Below are 12,402 nucleotides of genomic sequence, written 5' to 3' on the forward strand. Positions count from 1 at the left end.
ATGTAAAACAGGCTTTATGACCGTAGCCGCTCTCATGCTTCTCTCTGCTATCGCTTTCTTTTCATTGTGCAAGGGGCTCAGGTTTCTCTCTAGGTCTATTTTGTTTACCTGAACTGGCTGCACTAGTTCAGAGTTTATCTTTTTCACTCGACATTGGAAAAAGAAAGATAAAATCTGAAATAGTGTAGCTAGTTCAGGTCAAAAGAACAGACCTTCCGTTCTTATCCAAACAATAGCAAATCCGGTTATTGTTACTACAACACCCGAACGGCTTCATTGATCAATATTTGTTGACTGAGCGTTCTATTCGATAGAAGTTGCGCGCGCAGCCAATCGAGTTTACTATGCCGCCATGATTCATTCACAATCTAGGTACTTTATATTTTCGCGAGATTTAGGTACTTTTTATTTATCTGTATAGTGTGGTGGTTGACTTTTCTTATCACATGTGATTTGACGTGATCACACTAAAGAGGTGATCACATGATCGCGTCCGAAATTGATCGAAGGAGTGTCTCTCGAATTTCTCTTCGTGCGACGATGATCCGACAATTGTCGCTTCTTCTCGCTGTTCTCGCCACAGCAGGTAACTTCTTATTTTTGAAAAATTCTCTCAAGAACTTTTTTTTTTCCGAAACATTTCAGTTTTCGCGCAATCGCAATTTCTGGGGTTTTGCGACAAGATGTTTTTCTCTTTCTCTACTGTCAAATTTTCCAAAATATATAAAACAATTGTACGTTTCAGAAATATTATATTTGGTTTCAGTACACGGCCGTTCCCATGCAATCGGCGAATTCATCGTGCTTCATTCACCCGACAGTGTAGAATTTACCGTAAATGGAGATAAATGGATCGAGCAAAGCAGTCTCAAGGAAATATTGTCCGCGGCTCTTGGTTACACGGGAAAGCAGGTACAAATATTTTTGAATATTGTATAACAGAGTGGTTATAAAACTTGTTGATGAAATAAACAGAACAGTTTGTAATAATACAATAATTAACTAAAAATTTGTATCATATATATTGCAGAGAGATGCGGAGCACAGTATTGCTATATGGGATCCATTTTCAATGCCCCAGGCATTGGTCGTTATAGCGGTTGATGGAATGGAATCTTTACCGATTTTAAGTGACAAAATCAAAGTCACATATCCTCTGATCGTTGACGAAGTGGAGGAGACTACTTGGCAAGCAATCAGAAGTAGAATTGAGGAGCGAAGTAACGATAACACATTGGTCAGAATTAATCTGAGCGATGGAGTTGACGCTGTAAGTATAGAATTAAATAGAGAAAACTATAGCAACAAGATTGTGGGAATCAAATCAATATATAAAATCTTTTCTATGCAGCTGGGTCAGTCAGCTCTTGGTGAACTCAAACCAGCCAGTATGGAGAAATTGGTATCTCTGAGTCCCGAAGTAGAAGAAGATCGCAGGTTCGTTGAGGAGATACAACTCCTTCATGCTATCGCTGATAACGCGTCTTCTGCAAAGAAGCACGATTCTGGCACTGATGTCTATTGGCTAGTTGTGTCGGCGCTCAGACCTATTCTGGACCTTCACGGGAACTCCTCCGCGCCAGTCGTAGAAGCGTACACATTGCTGAACGAGGCAATGGAACATGTTTCTAAGGCCTTCGTAAACACTTACGACGGCAAGGTATATGCGTTTTACGTTCAATCTTATTTTCGAGCCATAATTTCATATTTGTCGTATTATTACGTATGTGTTTAAAATACTTTTGAATAGTTATAATAGTAGAGAAGTGACCAATTCGAGACAATAACCAGATCTTTGTGTCAATAAACTTCTTTATTTTAAAAAACTTGACAACCGTTTTGACCCTAATGTGAGTCTTCTTCAGTGTACTCAGTAACGTTTGTCAAGTTTTTTAAAATTAAGAGGTTTATTGACACAAAGATCTGGTTATTGCCTCGAATTGGTCACTTCTCTACTATTATAAGTTTTCACGAGGAAGAATACTGAAGTTTAATTACTTTTGAATAGATTATATACCTGTTTTGTAGGTTGTCGTCGCAGTATTCACGAATGACGCTAGCAGGTTGAGAAACACGCGGTCTGTACTTCTTGAGAGACAGCGCAGAGATGTGAAAGTGAGTGTGTCATTTAATATCCAATAATATTTTATTTATCTCACTTATTATTTTTCTATTATATTTTAAACATGAAAGTAAAAATATTTGTTGCTTGAAAAAAAAAACATTTGGAAATAATATTAAAAGAGACTTATCAGAAGACTATCGATACATAATGATAACAAAACAAAGAGGATTTGTTGAGGTATAAGAATATGTGATTATAAAAATTCACCAGATATTTATTTTTTGCAGAATATTATATTTTTATTGTTTTCATCATATATTCTTTTGACAAAAAATATGTTTGTAAATATGTATAAAACTGTGAATTTTTTTCAATTTATTTTTCAAATAAGTGTTCTATATATGTATACATCTCTTTTTTTTACAAATGTATATAAATCCATTGATTAGTTCAAATTCTTATAAATGTTTATTTTATATGATACAAGAATTAATAGAACACAAAAGAGAATGAATGACTGAAAATAATCATTAAATGTAGAGAAAGTTATATAATAATCAATACTTTATTACTTTAATCAATACTTTGAACATTCTGATTATATTGGAGACAAAAAATAATTGCCACGATATTTGCTTGAATTAATCTATCTCTACTATTTTTAATTGTTACGGGATATTTTATAGGCTTATAAATCTAACAGTGTTAAATCGACCGATAATGCCAAGGGAACATCAATTAGTTCAGACATTAACGATAATAATTTTGTCAAGGTACCGTGTCGAATCGCATTGCATGGACTATTACTTGATTGAGAGTGTTTCTTCCGATTTAGAGATAGCTTTTTGCATGAATTTCGCGAACACAACCGAATTATACTCTGATTACTCTGATCAACGAGCTTACAAAACATATCGTCAACTTGGGCCGATTTGTATTCGATTCACCTTTGTTGTTTGGTTACTATCGGTGAATTTAGATAGTCAGATATGATCTTCTCGAAACTTTACTATCCTTGGGATCTGATAAGATTCATAGTTTCAGTACGAGTAAAAAATTTACAAATACTCGCCATATCCTTGAGATATACGACATCTTAAAAACTTCGGAGAACTCAGTATTGGTGTAATTTAAGTACTTGCGAAGTGTGTATTAAGTCCTATATGACGTTCTAAAGTCTTGAAAGGCTGGTGGGGTTTTCATCATTTTACTGAGATACTAAACAACCACTGATTGTAGCGAGACGAACCAGACGAGCAAAGTAATAAGGAAGGAGAGGAGACAAATAAAATGAGTAGTACTGAGTCCGACACTATTGACAGCACTACTGAACACATGAACGTTCAGGATAGCTCGACGTCGGAAAAGTCCGACCTGAACTCAGTTAATAAGGAGAATGAGATAAATACTAACACACAGACAATACCAGGACAGGTATCGCAAACATATTAACATGCATCGCAGTTGAAGGGTTCGGAGAAAAACCGGATGAGTCTTTTTTTGTTTGTTTGTTTGTTTTTTTTTGTTTTTCGTTCTGTTATCAATCTTCAACATTTTGATCGTGTTGCGTGAATACAATACAAAGAAATGCGACTTATCAAGTTCGTTTTCTGAATCCTTCAGTTGTTTTCATTCTGCCAGACTTTGCCAGAATATTAGAGCACCTGATTTTCTATAGGAAGACGGCGATGTGTATACTTTATAATTTAGTGTTTACTCGAAATATTCGTCGCAGTAAACGTCGAGTGATGTGTTGAGAATTTTTTCTTCTACTCATCTTATTCTTAGTCAGCTTCTATTTCATAGAGATTTTTCAAATTTTGTTTATTTGAATATATAATTGTTATGTCGATATATATTTATTAATGCTTATGCGAATGACGCTTAATTATAGTGATTTCTTTAATTAGGCAGCTTAGAAGTTTAGATAATGAGTTTGTGTCGATTTTGTGCCTGAGAAGCAAAATAATACAAGATCTTAGACATTTGTTTTTTTTTTTTTTTTTCAAGAGATACTTCATTATCGTTAATAGATACTGATGTATGAAAACAGAAGAAAAGGTGTTACATAGAGTAAAATTAATCTCAAACTGGTTTTGTCTTCTTAGGTGCAGAATTATTTTTGCATGAAAATTTTCTGTATTCGATTTGTGCATGCGCGTACATTTTATTCTCATAATAAATCTATACAAATAATAACTTTTGTGACGCAAAAAGTTTTCGTTAAAAGAAATATTTAATTAGCCAATTTAGAGAAAGCAAATAATATCAAAAGCAAATCTTGTTGACGAGAATATTTGAAACTCTTTGTGTATGCTGATTATCAAGATGATTTTTTAGAGACGTTAATATTTGAATAAATTATGCTAAATTTTTCAGCCTTATCCGTTTGCGCGAATTGTTGATAAATGTAGAAAAATTCTATTAGTACATTTAGCAAGTACTACAAAGGATTCGCAGAAAGAAACTTCGTAAGTCCGAAGGCGAGAAATCATAATTATTCCCTCGTTACATCGACCTTTCTGTTTTCAGCCTCCATTTTCGGGCCGCGCAAAAACTTATTCGGAGATCTATCCTGTCATCTTCAACATCCTTTTGTGGTTTGGCATCGCTTTCTTCTTCTCGCTCTTAGCTGTTTGTAGTATGTATTTGTTTTGGACAAAAAATCTCATGACGCGTCGCATTTTCGCAAGAAAGAAACATAAAAATGTATTATCTCAAATATTTGCAGTCGCCATCGCCAATATGGATCCAGGACGGGATTCTATTATCTATAGGATGACGTCGAACCGAATGAAAAAAGATAATTAAATGTAAATATAAATAGTTATGAGTTTTTGTAACATATTTTTGTGCGAAGTGTACTCATCGGAATTCCATGAGTGTATGTATGTATGTATAATTTAAGCTTCATGTAAATTGAGAAAGTTTAAATAGGTAACTTCATCGTACGTGTACATCCCGAGAATTACTTGAGACTATTTGATTATTCACGCGTTCGTCACATTAAGAGAATGTAGTTACAGTATTTTATTCAAGTATATGATGATGATTATTATGTTGTTATATATAATAAATTTTGGAACTTGTATATTCCTGAAAGAGAGCCAACGAACATACTGGCTGTAATCCTATAAATAGAACGTATGAATTGTTGTTAACAACCTTGAGAAACTTTATATATATATGTATATATATATATACATATATATTTTTTTTTTTTTTAAGTCCCAAGAACACTCCGTTACATGATTGGCACGAAGTAATTACGCGAATTCAAACGTATGCGCAATTTCGCCTGAAAGTATTATCGCTTTTATCGTAAGTACCGAGCACGAAAGCGACAGTCGATCGACAGTACAGCAAGTGAGTATACGTTTTGTGTATAGTCTTGGAAATTTTTTTTTGTAAAATAATTTAAAAAAAACAAAAATAACCTGACCAGCGTTGTAACAGAAAGCTGGACATTTAAATTCCTATATGATATATTAACACTTAACAATAATTAATATTTAAAATGCTGCAGCACGTTACAAGCGCGTTACAATTGCGCAACTCATTATAAATGTATCTCTAGTTTTTTTATTTTTATTTTACCTTGCGATCACGTATAATATTGCCATTAATACTATTCACAATATTTTCTGTGTGCAAATATTGGAGATCTGAACAATTTTATTGTACGATTTGTTACTATAACGATTTTCTTTAACGGTTTTTTCTGTTTTTTTTTTCTAAACAAATTTTTATATATACGTTTCGATTTACAAAAATAAACTTTAATGTACGTTTTATAATTAATTAAACTAATGATCTTGCTCTCATAATCGCTTGATAAATTAATATGATAAATTAAATATGATCACCGATAAGAGTTTATCTTAATCATGATTAAAAAAATTTATTTTAATAACTTTATATTAATTTGTTAACTAAGTTGCTAATTTTTTCAATTTTTTCGTCAGTTTTACTTTATTTTTTAGCGCTGTCAATTTATCGTTTTATTATGTATCTTTCTTATCGATAACATCTAAATCATTTTGTGTATTTCAATTTCAGTAAAGTGCACAGTAACTCTAGATATATTCAGAATCTCATGACATTCACAACAATGACACTTATCAGTTTCCTTAGAGATTAAGGATCAATTATTTTCTTGTTTTTTTAATAATGATAATCGCAGTTGATACTCGCTGATGCTAATTGAAGCTCTTCAGAATCACATCGATTATCGTGCATTGATTATTGTGTATTTAACGTAACGAAGATTATAATTTTTTTCTTAAAAAATAGACAAGAAAGAAAGAAAAGTAAATGCAAACATAACTACTGTTTTTAAGGCTTTTTGATACTTGAGCGTCAAGTCCGATTTGACAGTAAGCAACGTCGGTTGTCACGAGAACTAATAGACGCGAGATCTTCCACGCTTATATTTTTTGCACTTATAGAATAAGATAGATATGTTTGTTTCAGACTTTGATGAGAAAAGAAAACCGAAATAAAGTGCAAAATAAAAATTGTAAAAGCGAATAGACTCACGTCTGCAAGTCACAAAGCAATTTCAAATGGCTTGATGATATATCAAAAACTTCGTGCGCAATTTTTGTGCAACTAAGAGTGTTTAGTAACTAAATACTTGTAAAATATACCGGACACATCGTTCGGATTATGATTTGGATCTGGTGTAAAAAAAAAAACGCAAAATCAAGATGCGATTCGATAGCTATCAAAACTTGCGACGAACTTATATTTCGATTTTATTACGTAGTTTGGAATTTGAATCAAAAGAAATTTCCGGTATATTTTATTATCATTACGAATGTGCTCTTACTATTGAGCGCATTTATACAGAAATAATTTTTTGTTTATTTTCACACACAAATGTTTTCTTTTTTGTTTTCACACTGCACGAAACTTTCGCGTATTTTTCTCGCTTCTGACGTCATCGATCCAAGATGGCCGCGGAAGTATCGAGAAGCCTTAAGAGAAATACGATAAACATAAATTTTTAATGCGCAAAGTTTGTACGGAATATATCTGTATAGTGATCAGTTTCAAGGACTTGTGATACGGTAGAGAACACCGCGTATACAAGTTAATGTAACACTTATACACACATTTCGGAAATGATCAGATAATGTAATATCATGCATTGACTCGGTACCCTTGATACTGTTTATACGCAAAATGTTTTTTCTTAACAATTCTAACATCTCTTGATGTATATCTGTTTTATTTGATCAAATTACTGTTTGCGGGATACAGGAATACTTCGATTTTCTTAAAATTCATCATTTTTTATGTTGGTGTATTAAATATATTTATAATAGGAGAACGGCCGTAATATGATAAAAAATAATAAATTAGACCTTCCGGCCCCAGAGCTCAGATGGAGGTGGCTTGAAAAAATTCAGTCCGAATGTGGAGATTATCGAGGAACGTTTTGATTTTTAAATATAATTTAGAAAAACTAATATTAAAAGGTAACATTACAACGAGTCCAACCGTTGAAGTTGATGTTCAAGAAAATTTATACATGCGAGACTCGTCGTTTATTTTCATTTCTCGAGAAGTTAATTAAATCTTTCCGACTCTAATCTCTAATGCATTTCCGATTATCTTCATCAGAGATTCGAGCGGGTATCAAGGATCTTCGCTGCGACATATAGATGCTGCTCGCGGCAGCAACTGAGGTCGACTCCTCCTGGCGAAGGTTTTCACCCCACTTTTAGTCCCCGCGACGATCCCCCACCTGTATGTTGTGTGATCACCCCACCTCGAGTTCGCCAACACAACACCTGTCGTTACGACGGCAAACGAGTGGCTTTCCGCCAGTCTGACGTATATACGGTTGTCGCAGGTTCTCCCGAGATTCTTGTCGCGTGCAGTGAGTCCTGTTGCTCGCTCGATTGTTCGGAATCTCGTCGCGATTGTTTGCAACACTCCTTTCTTACATAGATCGGCGGTTTATTTAATTTGTTCATACACCATTGCCGACGAGATTGTTCGCTCGGCCGTGTGTGTTATTCTCCGCATTGTTGTTTTGTTTTCTTATTGTCGTGTGTCACAAACGCGAATATCATGCGTCAGATTTCGGTCGCGAAATCGCGAAGGGTGTTTCTGATCTCGGAGAAGATGCCGCCCCTCTCATGGTGATAGCGAGAAGATAGGATAAAAAGCTTTCCCGTTGTGTAATCGCGGGACATGATTTTTCGCGGGACGGAATTTACAACTGATATGCGATTCCGTAAAAGAAATGTCAGAATCGAAATTCAGCCGGGTTTTGGGAACAGTTTCCTAACAGCTTCGGAGCCTCGAATAGTCGGGATCAAATCGGTTTGAACCGGCGCGTTTAAACACAGATTCGATTGTCAGATGTGATAAATCGGGCGATACCTATGTAGGTAGCACCGCCGTTTGATCGTTGCGTGATCTTTTTTTTTTTTGACGTTCTTATCAGAAGATTTATATTAATAGATTTTTTGTTTTTCAATTTTAAATCGCGATCGCGAGTTTAATTAATATGCGTGCGCATGAAGAGTTGATTGATTTAATGTTGTAACTGAAGAGATGGCATTCACGATTATGTAATTATACTTTTTTATTTGTGCAATATTTAACTGACATTCGATTTTTTATTGTTAATTACTTTAAAACAATTTCTCGCTCAAAAGTTTTATTTATTTATTTATTATTATTTTTTTTTAATTGAATCGAAGATCGATCGGTTACGTCACGGAGAGATGCGCGTTGTATTTTTCAGAGGATCGGGCAGCTCACGACGTGGTGCACACATGTAGTTGCACTACTTTGGAACCAGATATATATACCCATAACTTCATCGCGTTGTCGATTATAATCTTGCGCAGCATATTTACACAGCATCGTTCTGAATCGATCGATCTTTCGAAAATTGTGCGCTTATCTGTGAATCTGGTCCATACATATGTAATTTCAGTGAGTTTACATCCACGATACAAATTAATGCAAAAAATATAGGTTTTGTCTCTTCATCGTCGCGACTTCACACATATAAATTCAGAGATATCATTATCTCGATTCCTATTGCTTACACAGCTCTTTAAGTTTATTCTTTTTAAGATCCATCTATTTTTCTGTATTTTTTTTATACGGACTCGATCGTTTTTTTCGAAAAATCGAGATTTTTAAAAATTAGCTGTTCCATCTTGTAAAATTAATTATCGTTATATATTGGGAATATCTTTGTGTGCTAAAATTCCCCCAAAAAAGTTCAAAATGTTTTGATTATTTTTTATCGAAAACGATATAACGTTTATTTAGGACGACAAGCATACTGCATTTTTCAAACAACATCGAGACAATAAGAAAAGCCGATAGTTCGGCAAAACAATCGCCGTTCTGCAAGGTGGAAATTTTTCAACGTACGACGCAGTATTGAATTAAGATATCGATCAATGGAACAAAACCATTTTTTCTTTTCGACTCGCTTCTGAAAAAACACAAGCGACAATTGAGAAGACAATTTTAGTGGAGGAAATATTGAAGAAGAAAAAAGAAACGTGAAAAACAAGACTCTAAAAAGATAGTTGTGAAGAGATAGTAGAATTTTCTTAAGTGTTTCTTAAAAAAATACATGAAAAAAAAAACTATGATCACGTAATATTTGAAAAAAGACGCTCTGATCTTCTTGAAGAGTTCTTGAGAAATTTAGGGAAGTGTGTTCCTTTCTATAATTTTGTTTCTTAACAAACCGGACGATTGTTTCTCGTTTTCCAAGATTCTGATCTCTTCTAATTATTCGCGATCGCTGAACGGGGGGAGAGAATGACATTTGAGATTTTCTTGTTCGCGTTACCGCCGCGGAGCGTCGCGACGCTGGGTCGACGAATTAAGCGTCGCGACTTTGGATTTACGTAATGTCCGATCTGCTGCTGCTGCTGCTGCTGCTGCTACTACTACCACCATCGCTGAGTGGAACTGAAGGTCACGGGCCACACGGAAAACGCTCTGCGGACTCGCGCGGTAACAAGACGCCCGTCGTCGCTATAAACCGCCGCACTGCCACCGGCTGAATCTATTAGTCTAGTGAGAAGCTTCAGTAGCAAAGCACTACATCAAACAGTCGTGTCGAACGAACGAAAAGTCTTGAATACATTAAAACCGAGAAAGAAGGAAAAAAGGCTTAGGTGAACTAATCGCGACAATTTGGCCAGTTAAGTCGAAAATAAGATGTAGAAACGGAAGAGAAGAGAAAAAAAAGAGAAACAAGAAATGCGCTGAAACTGCATTGAGAAAAAGTTGCACGTGTATAAATTAAAAAAATCGAGCGAAACAGAAGAAAACGTTGAAAATAGAAAAAATAGAAAAGATTTGAAAACAAAAAAAAAAGAAGAAACGTGAAAGAAAAATACAAAAGAAATTCCGAAAGAAATCGTAAAGAGACGAAAATAGAGCCTTAGGATAAATAATAAAGGTTTTTTGAGAGTGTAAGAAAAAAGATCAGCAGGACACCTTTGGAACTAAACCTTTTGGGAGAATACGCACAAAAAAGTTTCAGAAAAAAGAAAGAAAGAAAAACAACTGAAGCGAGTACCATCGTCGGATATTTTCGAAAAAAAAAAAAATATCAAGTCTCAAGGTGATATTTGAAGGATTATACGAAGAACTTGTGTTACGAGTGTCTTTTCCCTGTCCGACATATTGTCGGATACGGTTGTCGCTTCTTCCTGGATCAGCACGTGATCGTGTCCTTCGAAGAAGTAGCGTTTCGGTTGGCGGACGGTCTTGTTTCGGTTTTTCGGACTCTTGCAACGTGAGATTCCTGTTCTCGTTATTGTTGTTGTTCATGAAAGTGTTTGGTGGTGCGGCACTTCTCTCCCGACTCGCACGCAGACGCGCCGAGATTCTTAGACCGTGCGGACGCGGATTATCGATACTCGAGGATCGAACTCCCTACCGTCGTCGCAGTCGACACATCCGCTTCCGTAGATCATCTCAGGTTAGTTATGAATTACCTATTAATCGGGTGATTCTAGCCACACGCGCGCGCAGCGAGGATTTATTTCATTTTTAATAACTTAGTTTTTATTTATTACTGTTTGTTTGTTGTACTTTTTTATATTTTCTTTAACCCCAAATTTTAATATTTTTTATCAACTTTTATATTATATCTCATTCTAGGAAAGTGTTCTAAAAAACACTTGCGCACATAATCTTGTTCGGATTTAATGTTTCATGATAAAACATTAGAGAAATGAAAAAAAACAATTTTTTTTTCACAATTACGCGCGTGTTCTAATTGACGACGAGATATTATTGGAATGCTATTGGGTAATATAGCTATCAAAATGCCTTCGCGTTCGAAAGCTGTTGAGCAACCCGCATTGTGAGTCTATCGGAAAGCTTCGTTCGTTATTAAGATATCAGTGATAGATTACGGAAAAGGTAACGATTTTATTCGATGTTACGTCTCTAAGAAAAATGTTTTTTCACAAATGTTGATCAGATATTAACAACGGCCACAGACGTCGGATGTTCCGTATTGCGACGTTCCACGGAACCTGAGACTTTCAAACGCGGGAACAATGAGTGTCAAAATCGTTGTGAGTGTTACCGAGCTTACGAATATGGATGTCAAAGATCACTACGTCGTCGAAGGTATCGGTGAGTCTCATCATATATGTGTTGTTGAATCTTTTTATCCGATAATAAAGTTACCACGACGCATTCTTCGCATTGTGAGACAAAAAAAAACAGAGAAAAATAATTTACAGAAAACAAACTTGCATTAAAAATAACTTTAGAACATTAAAAACCAAATTTAAAAACAATTAAGTTTCGAAAGAACTTTTCGTAAATTCCACCGTTTCCCCCGGGCGCGAGAACCGTTCTCGGAGAGTTTTATGAGACGCGCGCACAATTGATAGTCTCTTTTTTTTTCTATTTTTATCTGCGTTTATGCTTTATTAGCAATTACGTCACAATGCGTTCAGACTGTGTGTCTTTAAATAAAGATCTGATACGTCGATGCAAACGCTCGCGGAATCTGTTCAAATTCAGTATACGGAGGTGATTACTACTTACGTAAACGCGTTACGTTACGCGACGCAAAAAAAAAACAAAGTGCGCCGCAGAGAGAGAAAAATAACGAATATAAAAAAGATAAATCTGGCTTACGTGTATAACGAGCGTTCTTGTATACGCGACATTATTCTTTATTGATTTTTAAGTAGATCGTGCGATCAGAGCTGATCACGGAATTGTTCTCGTTGATATATATAATCACTGCGCAAAACGATATATCAGAGAGAGAGAGAGAGAGAGAGAGAGAGATGTAACATGTAAATCGTAAGATG

At 35.0% G+C, this 12,402-nt stretch overlaps 2 protein-coding genes across 7 annotated transcripts in view; both read left to right on the forward strand.

Moving 5' to 3' along the window:
• Window positions 1-434: 434 nt before the first annotated feature.
• LOC109855015 (renin receptor) lies at window positions 435-5,180 on the forward strand. 3 transcript variants are annotated; one of them, XM_020428759.1, is made up of 9 exons: window positions 435-586; window positions 767-912; window positions 1,031-1,270; window positions 1,352-1,660; window positions 2,029-2,115; window positions 2,752-2,838; window positions 3,305-3,499; window positions 4,598-4,706; window positions 4,797-5,180. In XM_020428759.1, the coding sequence occupies exons 1-9, from the start codon at window positions 484-486 to the stop codon at window positions 4,874-4,876; spliced, it is 1,356 nt and encodes a 451-aa protein (XP_020284348.1). In that variant the 5' UTR covers window positions 435-483; the 3' UTR covers window positions 4,877-5,180. The 3 variants fall into 3 exon arrangements, with proteins under 3 accessions (XP_020284348.1, XP_020284349.1, XP_020284350.1); XM_020428760.1 differs by lacking the exon at window positions 2,752-2,838 and having other exon boundaries at window positions 436-586; XM_020428761.1 differs by lacking the exon at window positions 3,305-3,499 and having other exon boundaries at window positions 438-586.
• A 5,246-nt stretch (window positions 5,181-10,426) lies between these two features.
• LOC109855016 overlaps window positions 10,427-12,402 on the forward strand; it is a 45,508-nt gene continuing 43,532 nt past the window's right edge. For 2 of the 4 annotated variants that reach the window (XM_020428762.1, XM_020428765.1), the window contains exons 1-2: window positions 10,427-11,045; window positions 11,553-11,710. In XM_020428762.1, the coding sequence (XP_020284351.1) occupies window positions 11,632-11,710 (79 nt within the window). In that variant the 5' untranslated portion in view covers window positions 10,427-11,045; window positions 11,553-11,631. Of the gene's footprint in view, window positions 11,046-11,286; window positions 11,433-11,552; window positions 11,711-12,402 lie in introns of those variants that run through there. The other 2 variants (XM_020428764.1, XM_020428763.1) reach the window with 2 other exon arrangements.

The sequence above is a fragment of the Pseudomyrmex gracilis genome, unplaced genomic scaffold (assembly GCF_002006095.1).
Source record: "Pseudomyrmex gracilis isolate BER0280 unplaced genomic scaffold, ASM200609v1 scaffold_78, whole genome shotgun sequence".
NCBI classification, from domain to species: Eukaryota; Metazoa; Arthropoda; class Insecta; order Hymenoptera; family Formicidae; genus Pseudomyrmex; species Pseudomyrmex gracilis.

Excerpts from the sequence above, each read along its gene's own strand:
- LOC109855015 (XM_020428759.1), top strand. The coding sequence starts at position 484 with ATGATCGCGTCCGAAATTGATCGAAGGAGTGTCTCTCGAATTTCTCTT. Across the intron at positions 1,661-2,028 it reads TAAACACTTACGACGGCAAG|GTTGTCGTCGCAGTATTCAC; the intron begins GTATATGCGTTT and ends CCTGTTTTGTAG. Across the intron at positions 2,116-2,751 it reads GACAGCGCAGAGATGTGAAA|GCTTATAAATCTAACAGTGT; the intron begins GTGAGTGTGTCA and ends GATATTTTATAG.